The following is a 13205-nucleotide window of genomic DNA, read 5'->3' on the forward strand; positions in this document are numbered from 1 at the left end:
GCAGCAAGGCACGGTGCTTCTCCGGCCAGGACTGCCAGAAGGAGGCCTCTAAGCTCTGCCCCCTTCCGGATAACTCCAGCCCGTTCCCTTGCCCCACACGAGGACCGATAGCCACAACCCAAACCCCGCCGGCCATCTTGGTTTAACCCCTGCAGCGCCACAGCCGCCCGGGCCCCGCCCCCTCGGCCCCCTGACCCCGCCTGTCAGTCAATCCGGGCTCGGCAGCGAGGGGCGGGGCCGAGGCGGCAGCCGGCAGCCGCAGCCAATCGGCGCGCGAGGTGCGGCGGCGCGGCGGCCAATCGGCGTTTCGCTTCTTCGTGGGTGCGGCGGCCGCTGTCGGTGCGCCCCGCTGAGAGCCGCGGGCCCCGCCTGTCGCCGTCGCTGTCGCCGGCGGAGCTGTCGCGGTAGCGGCTGCAGCCTTAGCCTGGCCCTGCCCCGGAGTCACTGAGGATGAGCCCCCGCGCTGCCCAGCGCGCGTCCCGCCCTGCCCGCCCGAGTCCATTCATCTAGCGACTGGTGAGGGGCGGGCCGGCGCGTCCGGCGGGGGAGCCGCTCGGGGGACGGTCCTGGCGGAGGGGTCGGGACCGCGGCGGTGGGCGGCTGAAGGAGTGGGGAGAGCTCCGGGCAAGGCAGCCAGGGCGGGTAAAGGACGGCCGGCCACGTAGAATGGGAGGGGACCGGCTTCGTGGCTCGGCCTCCTGTGTCAATAGTGTCTCGGCGCTCCTCGGCTACGTGGACGCGTGCGGTGGGAGCCGGCCCGGCCCCTGCCCCTCTGCCTGCCCCCGGCCCCGCTCTGGCTCCCCGAAGCGCTGCAGACCTTCCCCCGCCCTGACACTGGCAGGAACCTCTGGCCAGGTTTCCTTAGCTGCGGCTTCAGGGAAAGCCTGGCGTGTTTCTCTCCTTCTTGGTGCTGCTTGTCTGTTTTTGGTAGCCGCTCACGGTGCTGCTGTGTTAGACCAGCGCCGTAAGCACTGCAGAGCCGCGGTCTCGTTAAAGTGTCCTAAGTTATCTTAAGAGCATACTTCCATGCAGCCTTCCTAGGCGAAATACAGCTCTTTTTTTGGTTATGTGGTCAGTGTAGCTGTCTGTCTTTGTGGAAACTGGTCACAGTTTGTGGTTTACAAAAAACAGTAATCGCCCGCCAACATCTGGTGTGGGTAGGCTGCAGTAAAACTGTACCAGAAGTTCCCAGTTAATTCAAAAACGTCACTTTTTCCCAAGATGGAAAAGTCCTTGATGGATTTATCGGACATAATTTGAAGTGGGGTGAAGTTCTTGTGCGCACTTGTGGTTTGTTGTGTTTAACTTCCCTTCAGCATTATCTGTTTCAATAAAGCCTGAAGCAAGATCTTGATGGATTGTGGAAGTGACTGCAGCTGCACTCACTGTACTTTTGCCTATAGCACTTTGTTTTAATTTTTTTAAATAGTATTAAGTTATTAAGCATAAGCAGTCCTCGGTATTTCTAGATAAGCACAGCACAGTATTTCACAGTTTACTGTTTATGTCCAACGATTCCCAAGTGATAGATGTGCTCTGACGTTTGGAGCTGAATTTAGCTACCAGTGGTACTTTGGTCTTTTTTTGACAGATGTGTCAGCTTGTAATTGGCAGTGCTGCTTAGCTCAGCTAGGAGCAACTGAATTAGGGTTGTTGCATTGCTGCATGTCTCACTCTGATAAGGATTATGCTGTTGTTGTTGAAGGTACAGAAAATCTGGAGAGAGCCTCTAAAGGTCACTTGTGCTGGGGTGTACCTGTGCTGAGTGGTGGCACGGAGGCCCCATCCCAGGAAAAGGAGCAGCAGTGGCCCAAGGGATGTAGTGGGCATGGTGGAATGTGGTGTCTTTCAAGGCAAATTGGTTTTCCTTCATAGCTTTGCTTCTGGGCAGGTCACATTTTTTTATAACTTGAGCAGTTTGCTTGTTGTCTGGCTTGATTTGAGAGCCTCACGTGCATTCAGTTTGTCATTTGAAAATCCTTCCTGACATATCATCTGAATCTTTTATGAAATTTGAACAAAGGATGCTTTGTCCACTGTCTGGAGTAAAAGGGACTGGAGTTTTGATGTTTCCTCTTTGTGTAACAGACACCTTATTCAGAGGCTCTGGGTGGTCTGCTGAAGCCACAGCTGAGGGAGAAAAGAGATCCAATTTGCTTGTACTCAGGGGTTGTTCCATAAACATTCTGAATCCTAGTGACTCTTTCTAAGTTTTTCTCTACTTACTTGCTTCTCTTAAAACTTGCTATCTGAACTAGAAGCAGGACTCTGATATCAATTTTGTGCATTGAGGAGAGCAGAACCCTTGTTTTCTGTGTCTCAATGCTCCTATTATATAGTCGAGAAGAAGCTGCTTTTTTAAAGGTCTCTGTGGGAATTTCAGGCTGCTAAACCACTCTTATCTACTGCATAGCTTAGATTTACCTGCTTTTCCTTGTACACTCAATCACTTTACTCCCCAGAAAATACATTTTGTGTTCAAGGGGTTGGAAAGTGTAGATTTTTGCCTGTTCTTCAACAAACATACAAGGAATTTGTGGCCAGGTTAAACTATCTCTGGATATGTAATCTGAGCAGCAATTAGTAGTCTAACTGTTTTTAAAGGCTGTGTGCCACCTGTGCTTTGTTTATCTAGGAATTCATCTGTGTTTCCTTGAGGATATCTTGCTTAATGCCAGTGCTAAGGCTGTTATATTATATATATACACCTAGCCTCAATTTTCTGGTCACTTTTGTCAGATTCTAAACTGTTTCTTTAATAGGTGTTAGTGAAAGTTGCCTTGAGGTAAGAATGCAGTCAACAGAAAGTCCTGGAAAAGTGGTAACATGATAGCAAATTCCCATGGCTTTATTTCTGTAAGCCGTTTTTTATTAGCTTTCTAATCAAGTAGTCTGTTTAGTGAAGTTTGCTTTAGGTACAAATATTTTAAGGATTTCTGTGCTGTTATGGTTACAGGGCTTTTGTGATGTTATGAAACAAATGTGAATGGACCAACGTGGAGAAATGTCAGCATGCTTGTTTAAAAAACAATCCCCTTCCATTCTGCCCTGGAAATATTTAAGATACTGCAATACCCTTATAAGGATAGAGCTAACCTTCCTGAAATGTGTGATGTTGCCAGTCTCATTTCACTTTGCAACTTATTATCAGAAGGAAAAGAAAATTAATTTAGTGCCTTCAGAAAAAACACATTATTTTTACTTTTCTTTTTTTTTTTTAAAGGAAGGGTGTTAGGCTTGACAAGGAAAGCTGTATGCTTCTTTTATATGAAAAATAGAAACCATAACTTAGTTCTTTTTTAGGAGAGCCAAATTAGGGGAGCTAGGTAATTTTTCACCATGTGCATTTTAGGTGTGACTTAGTAAAATTAAGTGTAAAATTAGTAAAATTCGGGTGTGATTTAGTAAAATTAATAACACTGAAAAAATAAATTATTAAACTCTGACAAAAAAGCAGTGAATGGAATGAAGTTATGCCAATTTTAAGGTCTTTAGAAATATGTTTTTAGTAAATCAGGCCAAGGATGGGTTTCAGGGCCATGTGACTAATTTGACAGTTGAGTTTCTTTAATGCAGTGCACATTGAAGATGCAAACCCAGCAATCTGTCTTTGAGTGGTGCTGAATTCTGAGTAGCTGAATCTCTTCTGTGTTCTCTTTCACTTCCATGTAAGACCATTGTCTGTATTAAATGAAAAAAGGCTCAACAGCAGCTACCAGCCACTGTCTTGGTACCAGTACCCACATCCCTGTCAGCCAGGTTTTGGTAGCTCTAACCAGTCCCCACATCCATGTCAGCCAGGTTTTGTTATCTCTAACCAGTCCCCACATCCATGTCAGCCAGGTTTGGTAGCTCTAACCAGTACCCACATCCATGTCAGCCAGGTTTGGTAGCTCTAACCAGTACCCACATCCATATCAGCCAGGTTTTGTTATCACTAACCGGTACCCACATCCATGTCAGCCAGGTTTTGTTATCTCTAACCAGTCCCCACATCCATGTCAGCCAGGTTCTGTTCTCTCTAACCAGTATCCACATCCATATCAGCCAGGTTTTGTTATCTCTAACCAGTACCCACATCCATGTCAGCCAGGTTTTGTTATCTCTAACCAGTACCCACATCCATGTCAGCCAGGTTTTGTTATCTCTAACCAGTCCCCACATCCATGTCAGCCAGGTTTTGTTATCACTAACCAGTACCCACATCCATGTCAGCCAGGTTTGGTAGCTCTAACCAGTACCCACATCCCTGTCAGCCAGGTTTTGTTATCTCTAACCAGTCCCCACATCCATGTCAGCCAGGTTTTGTTGTCTCTAACCAGTACCCACATCCATGTCAGCCAGGTTTTGTTATCTCTAACCAGTACCCACATCCATGTCAGCCAGGTTTTGTTATCTCTAACCAGTACCCACATCCATGTCAGCCAGGTTTTGTTGTCTCTAACCAGTATCCACATCCATGTCAGCCAGGTTTTGTTATCTCTAACCAGTACCCACATCCATGTCAGCCAGGTTTGGTAGCTCTAACCAATACCCACATCCCTGTCAGCCAGGTTTTGGTAGCTCTAACACCTGAGTGTAGGCTTTCAGGAAGAATTGAAAGGACCACAGATGGCAGTTCTAGTATCAAATCAGACTGAATGTTAGAGACATACATTGACACTGCCACCCATGAGGTGAGGGTTGGTTGCTGTTTCCTTGTACCTCTGAGCTGAGAGCACACAACCTCTGTGGAAATGCTCTCTGGAAAAAGAGAAAATTTGGGATGCATTGATAGCAATGATAGAATTGATAGAATATGGTACACAGAGAGAGGTTTCTGGAACTTCACAGTGGGAGGCTTCTGCCAACTCTGCTTTTCCCAAATGTTGAGATTTCATGTCTGCTGTTTGCAGGAAATGAAATCTATCACCATCATCCTTAGTCACTAAGGTATTTGTAGAGTCTTTGTTCACTTCATACTCAGGAGAGGTGTGACAGCTTTGATTTTTGTAGTGGCTTCCTGAGAGAAACAGATTTTTGAGACAAGCACAGTGGGTGCAGAGCTGCTGTTGAGCTGTAGGAGTTCTGCCTCCATAGGGTCAGATGATGCATGTGCCACCTTCCTTCTGGGAGGTTGTCTGACAGCTCTGGTGCAGCGGTGCCTTGCCTTCCCTGAGGGGGAGAGCTGAGTAAGACAGCCCTCCCTGCCCACTTGCAGGAGGTGAGATACCACAAACACTTTCTTGCTACTAAAGAATTGCTTCCAAATTGGTTCCAATCTTTTAAATTTTCCTGGGCTGTGAACATGTATAATAAATAGCTCATGTCTCTGAAGGCTAGAAACCCACTTGCTGCTGAAATAAAATATCTTTGGGATACTTTGGATGCTGCTCTAATTCCTTCATTTTTTATGACTTTTTTCTATAACGTTAATTAGGAATCAGTTTTTAAAAATAATTTGAATTCCAGATAATGCTTACTGTATCATAAAAGTGTTAAAAATATTATAGCCTTCTTTAGCTTTTTATGTCTTTTAATAATTACAACATTAAGAAGACACTGGTATTGTAACATGGATGTGATTCATGCTGAGAAGCCCACAGAAATATCTGCAAATTAAAGTGGAGACAGATAATCAAAATGGCACCATGTTCCAGATCATCTTAATTCAAAATTTAAAAAATGTTGGTGCTTCCTGTTTTGTGCTTGTTTTAGGTGCTCACTGTTCAGCTGGGACTCCATATACTAAAAGTAAGCATTTCATAGTGGAAATGCTTTCACACTGACCTGAGCTTCAATTCACAATTTGAAAGTTTTAAGGTTTCTCTTAAGGACTTCCTTTGTGGACCAGTCAGGTTTGATGATCACCTTTTTCCAGATTTTGTTTTAATGTGACAATGTTTGTTGCCATTGTGACAGCCTTAAGTGAAAACTTGATCTACAGCCTTCTGTCTTGAGCTCAAGGTGTATATATATATATATATATATATATATATATATATATCAATATACTAATGCCATATTTAGTTTTGTAATGTTTACAGTAAAGAAAGGCTGGGTTGGAATGACTTATAAAGAAATAATTCAGCAGGGTCAGGTTTCACATAGCTGAAGTAAATGTCACTGTGATGGAGTTAGTGTATGATAGGCAGGCTTATATTTCTGTTTACTAACAGGCTTTTTATTCTTTTAATACTTGATTTGTTATTCACATTATTTTGGTGTTTGGTAGGCTGGAGCTCAGGTGCCTTCAATAAGTTTTTGTGTGGCCTCTGTTCTTTTCTTGTAATGGCACAAATCTCAGGATTTGCTTTCTTCTGGATCATTTTCTCATGCGATTCAGTGCTTAGATAGGTGTGGATCTACACAAAGGAAGGTATGACACAGGGGACAGCAGGACTTCTTTCTTGGATGGTGGTGCCATTTCAGACCAGTTTAACAGATTAGTCAACCTTATGTCTCCCCTGAGTGATTTTTCTTAATGTTGTTTTTATCATTACCTTTATTTTCCTGTGTAGCAACAATAGTAATGCTTAAATAATGAGCTGTATTTAAGATGTGCTTTACAAGGCATGCATAAAATTTTTACTTCTTCCATGACATAATTCTGTTGCCTAGTGTCATGTTGGTGAAATGTGATACATTTTTTCCTGTAGATCTTGAAATGTTTGGGTTTTTTTGTAGATTTTTTGTTTTGGTCTGTTTTTTCATGAGGGTGTTTTGTTTTTAATTATTAGTTTTAGAAGAGTGTTTGATGTGCTGGCAGTCTGAGTGTGCTGATAGTTACCCATCACACTTCGATTCATTGGAACAAGAAGTCAGGTTGTATTCTTGAAATCAGAGCTTTTTTCCAAACCTGTTACAGTGATTTACTTCTCTTTACAATCTGAGGCTTGAGAAGGTCAGAGGACAAAAGTCCACACATATATGTGATAAATTTCTAGTGTTACTGCAGAAGTTTGTATGTTGTTTGGAAAATGCCCTGTAGAGTGAACTAAAGCTTGCTGTGACAAATCTAAGCTGAACAGTTGTGGTGAGTTCAAGTCTTGTAAAGATTTCCTGGTGCTACCCCTGGTCAGGGATGAGGGACAAATTGTAGTGAATAAAAATGATTTTTGTTTTCTTTTTCATTTGCCTGCTCTTTGAACTTGTTTTGAAGGTATACGCTGAACAACTTCTGGTCCATAGATTTGCATTCTGAGTATTGTAACCCTTCTGAATGAGGTTGAAAAGTAATTGTTGGAGGCTTGGTTATGAGATATTTAAATGAATACTCTGGACTAGATTTTTTTTTTCTTGAAAGTTTATTTTCTATTGCTAATGTTTGCTCTAAGCTGATTGCTTGCAGCTTTATGAAAATCTTGATTCTTAAAACAGGAGGAGGACTGGGATTTCTCTTTTCCAGACAAAATCATATTTTTCTGATATGTCTTTGCAAATAAAGTTATTAAGAAAATATGGTTTTAGATTTAGTGGCTGAAAAGCAGTGGAAGCTAAGCTCAACCTTTTTGATGGGGTTGGAGTCAAGGAGTAGGATGTGAACATTTATAATGAATGCTAAGCTGAGTAGGATGGGAGACTTTTGTGTTTTGTTGGTTTTCTTTTTGGTGTTTCTTATCCCTGTCTTATCCCCCCCCATTCCCCACTCTGAGGGCTTGTTAACATTTTTAGTTTGTTCTTTTTTAGCTTTCAGGATGGCATTGCTCAGCTTCTCTTGGAATATTTTAATTGTGGGTAGAACAACTTTAAATTGCGTTTTGCATAGCAAACAAAAACTTGAACTGAATACTGTTTCACTCAGTTTGAAACATATCTGGAAGGCTGAAGAGTGAGTTTTTGGGGGTGTTGTGCATAGTGATGTATGTAGTTCACTTTTTCTGCTTTCTGAGTTTGTGTGTGATTTTTGTACTGAAGTCTGCACATCTTGTGACACTTCTGACTGTAACTGCAGACATTTCGTAGGCCAGGTGAGTGTTTCTGTCAGGCCTCCTTTACTTTTGAGAAGAGGGATGCCAGAGAAAGATGTATATGCTAAAGATAAGTATGCACAGCTAAGCAGAAGAGCTGGATGCCCCAGACTGTAAATATATATTTTCATGAAGAATTATTCTTATTTTTGCTTCCTTTCTCTTCTTTTTTATCCCTTACCCCTTCCAAGTTAGACCTCTTTTCTTCTTGCCTGTTTCAGGAGCTTTAGACCTTAGCCCTGCGTGAGTGCTAACAGCCTGAGTTCATGTCTCTTGTACAAGCTGCTTTTATTTGCTTTGGTGCCATCCTCCATCCCACCTTTGTGAGCTCTGGGAGTGGTGGAGAGGATCCTTCCTATTGATTCTGCAGAGTAGAATTGCCAGGGACATGGAAAGGTGTTGGGGCCAGGGAAGAGAAAGTGGGACACAAGCCTTTGATTGCAGTGGCTGTGAAGATTGGTGGTCTCTCCTTCCTTCCTTCTGCCACGTTACTAACAATGCCTCTGTTAGCAATGGTGTACTCAGCAGCTGAGGGGATTTTCTGGTGGATGGCTTCCACCCCCCCCAGTCTTTTAGGTCAGTTCTTAGTTTCTGATGACAAAGTAATGATACAATTTGACACTAAACAGTCAGGATCATGAGGATTCTCAAGGTGGGAAAGCAAACTTTTTTGGATCTAGTTTACTTTGTGGCCTAAACAACTTATGTCAAAGAAAGGTAGGAGGTGCCTTTGGAGGCTGGGGTGGAGAAGGGAGTAATGCTATTTTAATCTGATTGAATGTCTGAGTATAAGCTCAGATGGCATGGGGCAGGTCAGTCAGCCCTTGTCACATTGTCTTGTCCTGTACTTGCTAGTTTGATATGCAGTTAAATCAGTACAGTTGCAGGGGTAAAAGGCTTTTGTTTACTAATCTGTTCTGGTATGCTCTCTTTCAGGTCTCCCTTGCAATTATGGAGTTTTAGAGGAATAAGGTAGTGTGGAGGGGGAATCCCCCTCTGCACGCTAGAGGTAGTTCACTTTTGGAATTTTCTACGGACAAGATTATTTGTTATATAAGATGGTGAAATAAGACTTCTAAAAATATATATTTATAAATATTTATTTGGATCAAGTGCCAAACATAACAGTGCAAAGATTTCTAATGGCAGCTCAATAAGCTTGGATTTACATCCTTGGAATTACAATTTTTCTAAGGCACTGTGTTGTGTACTGAATTGGAGTGCCTTGATACACTTAAGGGTTGTTCCCCTTAAGGAGAAGAGCAGCTTTAGCACTGAAGATGAATTCTTACATGCCAGAGTGCACTTCAAAGTGTCGATCTCTACAGCATGCTCTGGATGTTATTTCTGTAGTTACCAGAGGAAGTGAAGGCCAGATCAAGGCCTTTCTCTCTTCTTACTGCTACAATGCTGCAACTATCAAAGATGCCTTTGGTAGGAACGTTATACATCTCGCTTCGTCCTGTGGCAAAAAAGGTGTGCTGGACTGGTTGGCTGAGACCAAAGGAGTGGATCTCTTGGCAAAAGACAAGGAGTCTGGATGGACAGCTTTGCACAGAAGCATATTTTATGGATACATTGATTGTGTTTTGTCATTACTGAAGGTGAGTGATTTGCAGCTGTAATTTTCCTTGGCACCTACAATTTTTAGAGTTGTATTGCTTTTGTAAAAGTTTTTTAAACTTGTATTTTTAAACTTGACTGGAAGCCTCCTGAGGCTTGTCTTAATACTGGGCTCAGATTGCAGTGCATTGATTTACTTGAAGGTTGTTTCTGTTAATACAGATGTCTGCCTCTGCCCATGCAGAAATCAGCACTGAGAAAGGATCCCTGATTATTTGTGGACTTCCTTGAAGACTCGTTTGTGTAGATGATATCAGGCTCAGGATCTTAAAAATAGAGAGTGATCAGACTAAAGATACTCTGAAAATAGACCTGCAGTAATTGTATCAATTGATGTTAGAGAATATAAAAAATAAGGGAAAATTAAATGGAGTTTTAATTAAAAATTAATCTTATATTTAAGAGATAAACAATTAAAGATATGGAGCATTCTATTAAGTGACTCCATTTCATTAGTATTTTAAACCAGGGCTTTTGCTCAGTCCCCCTTATTCCTTTCTTACAACTATTGTTTCTTGCCATCCAATTAGCAAGTTGTATATATTTTTAATTAATCTTCCTTCTGTTCCTCCTTTTGCAAGTACAGCAAAGAGAAGAGATGTTTGTTTGAGATGTTCAGAGTCTCTTTAACCATGTGAGAAAATGAAATATTTGTGGTTCAGGGTTTTTTAAAAAGAAACCTTTTAAGGCAGAGAATGTTCCATTTTGAATGCAGTCTTTTAAAATTACAGTGACTAGCCATTTGTAGATGTAACTCTCTGCTTCCTACAAGACTTTAAATAGAAAGATGGTGGATCTGGTAGGGTCTGATAACTGTTAAATATTTATTTCATGTGCTGTCCCCTTACAGAGTGGGGAAGCTTTCATTCAACTTGAAAAACGTAGGTGTTTTTATAAGCATTGTACGTATGATTCTGTTCTCTAGAAAAGTGGAAACTGTGCACGTGACATATGAGAAAGTTTTCAGTCCTCTAGTGCATGTGTGTATATCTGTATCTTTGATATTTGCTTACAGGAGGCCTGTACAGCCTTTCCCCAATGTCTTTACTTTTCTGTGAGTTACATAAGTGAATGAGATTTTTTTGCTAGCCAGCTCTGCTGATATTCTTCTAAGAAGCAGCACAAAACGGTTCATGGAGGGTGCTCTCTCCTCTAGTTCCTTAACTGAAGTCTGTCTGCTGTACTGTGTTATGAAAAGGATGTGTTCTTAAGGTATTATAGCAACAACAGAAACTGATGGAATTGTGAAATAGTGGAATTTCATAATGGAATTATGAAATAGGTGAGATAGAAGGAGATCTAAGATTGCCTAATCTAGCCCCCATGCTCAGGCAAGGTCAGCTAGAGCAGACCAGGGCTAGGTCTGGTTGGATTTTGAGCAGAGCATCAGACATTTCTGTTCCAATGTTTTACTATCAGTGCAGTAAAAGTGTGTTTTAGATTTAAACAGGATTTCTTACATGATAGTTTGTGCCCATTGCCACTTTTTCTGTCGCTGGATATCATTGTCATCCCTACCTCTAACCTCCAATTAGGGATTTATTATGTATGGTAAGGCATGCTGTCCCCCTCCCCCATCCCAAACCTCCTCTAGGCTAAGCATGCCAGCTCTCTCAGCTTCTCTTTCAGTGTCAGATGCCCCAGTCATTATCTCGATGGTCTTTTGCTGAGCTTGCTCCTGTGTGTCCTTATCTGTCTGGGAGTCCAGACCTGAACCCAGCCCTCCAGTGCTGAGTAATGCTTGCTGGCAACACTCCTGCCTGCAGCCCTGGATGCTTTCAGCATTCTTAACTCTGAGCCTGCTGGCTTGTGGTCATCTGGTGGTCTGCAAGAGTCCCTAAGTCCTTTTCTGCTAAGGTGCTTGCTAGGCATTCAGCCTCCAGCTGTACCAGTTCACCGGGTTGTTCTTCCCCAGGGCCAGGATTTGCATTTCCCTTTGTTGAACTTCATGTGGTTCCTCTTCCTGTTGCTCTAGCTTGTCAAAGTCCCTTTGAATGTCAGCATAACCCTCTGACTTATCAGCCACTCCTCCTGCTCTCCTGTCATCACCTTTGCTGAGGGAGCAGCACTCTAGCCTGTCATCCAGGTTATAAGTCAAGATGTTAAACAGTACTAGCTCCAGAATGAGCCTCTGGATTCCTAAACTAGTGTGGATGACAGACTTCTGCTGTGGGCTGGAGGTGTTCTTGGCTTATTCTGAGGCTGTATCTAACTATAAGATTTGCCATGCTGCAGTTGGAGTTTGTTTTCACAAATTCCAACCATGTGAATATCCCTACAGCCTCTGTCTGCTTGTGAACATTTTAAACAACTTCCAGAAATGAAGAATATCCAGCTATCTGTTAGGTCATAAAAATAGGTCAGTCTTTTCTATTATATGGTGAATTAATCCCAGCCCTGTTGCACTAGGGTTGTCTTTATAATTTGGAGAATGTGTGCTGTTGTTCTTCTGGGGAATGTTTTATTCAGAAAAAGTTGTATTTCATGTGTTTGCCTCTTAAGTGTGAGGTTTTTCCAAGGTATCCTTTGTATTAGCCATGACCTCAGGTACAAGGTATGCAGGTACAGCTGAGTTGGCTATTGGGTTCTGTTTGAGGACATCTGGACTCCCCTTTTGGGAGGTGATTGATGGAACTTGACTTCCTTCCTAAAATCAATGCTGCTGTAGCAGCAGTCTTTTTTATTGAGAAAATGGTATTTACAGAGATTGTCTGTGTCTGTCTAAGTTCTGAAAGAATGACCTGTGCATGCTTTGTGCCTCTGAACCTTCCCTAATTCTCTCTTTCCTGGCTGTTTGTGTCCTCTTGCCTTTTCTCAGCAACCATGAAACTCTGTTCCTTGCTTGTTTTCAAAGTAATAGTATTTTATTTTTTATTTTGTCACTTGTCTAGCTTGTCAAAACTGATTCTGTAGAATGCCAGTTTAAGAACATGCATCCTTTGAAGCTGGTAAATTAATTTTTGGTGAATACTTGCCATTCCTAGATGTCAGTGCTTTATCTTCACATCTGTTTCCTTTGTGTTTTGCTGGTTACAGTTTATTATACAGTCAGTGTTGAGACAATAAAATCCATGTTAATATATCAACAAGATGTATACATGGCAGAACAGATTTGCAATGTTCTTGGTTTATTTTAGATTTGCATACAGTTTACTTGAATCTGAAAATTTTCTTTTATCAGTATTAAACTTCAATTAAAGATATGATTTGCTCCTTAAAAGGTTTACCTGGTTTACATTAAGCTATGCAGTTAAAATTAACTTCAGTTCTTCTCCTCTCCTCTTTCAGCATGGTGTCAGTCTGTATGTTCAGGATAAAGAAGGCTTATCAGCCCTGGATCTTGTGATGAAAGATAGGCCTATCCATGTGGTGTTCAAGAAAACTGGTAAGAAATAAAATAGTCTAATTTGTATTTTGCAATGAGATCTGTTTCAACAATGTATTAATGAATGCACCAGTGTATACAATGTTTTCTATTTTTAATAGTGACTTCTTAAATTGTGAGATGCCTGATGCTAGTGTTGATCATCTGTACAATATTATTGGAATATTTTGTCATGGTACCTTACTTCTTATAATACTAAATGTTTTTAAAGTTCAGTTTTAGGTAAAAAAAATTTCCTCTTCAATTTT

General features: G+C 41.7%; 1 protein-coding gene across 3 annotated transcripts in view; it reads left to right on the forward strand.

Moving 5' to 3' along the window:
• The first annotated feature begins 366 nt into the window (after positions 1–366).
• The window catches only part of IBTK (inhibitor of Bruton tyrosine kinase), a 53872-nt gene continuing 41033 nt past the window's right edge, over positions 367–13205 (forward strand). For all 3 annotated transcript variants that reach the window (XM_058020480.1, XM_058020481.1, XM_058020482.1), the window contains exons 1-3: positions 367–516; positions 8886–9553; positions 12861–12957. In XM_058020480.1, coding sequence (XP_057876463.1) covers positions 9230–9553; positions 12861–12957 — 421 coding nt within the window. In that variant the 5' untranslated portion in view covers positions 367–516; positions 8886–9229. The remainder of the gene's footprint in view (positions 517–8885; positions 9554–12860; positions 12958–13205) is intronic.

Source organism: Melospiza georgiana, chromosome 3, assembly GCF_028018845.1.
Source record: "Melospiza georgiana isolate bMelGeo1 chromosome 3, bMelGeo1.pri, whole genome shotgun sequence".
NCBI lineage: Eukaryota > Metazoa > Chordata > Aves > Passeriformes > Passerellidae > Melospiza > Melospiza georgiana.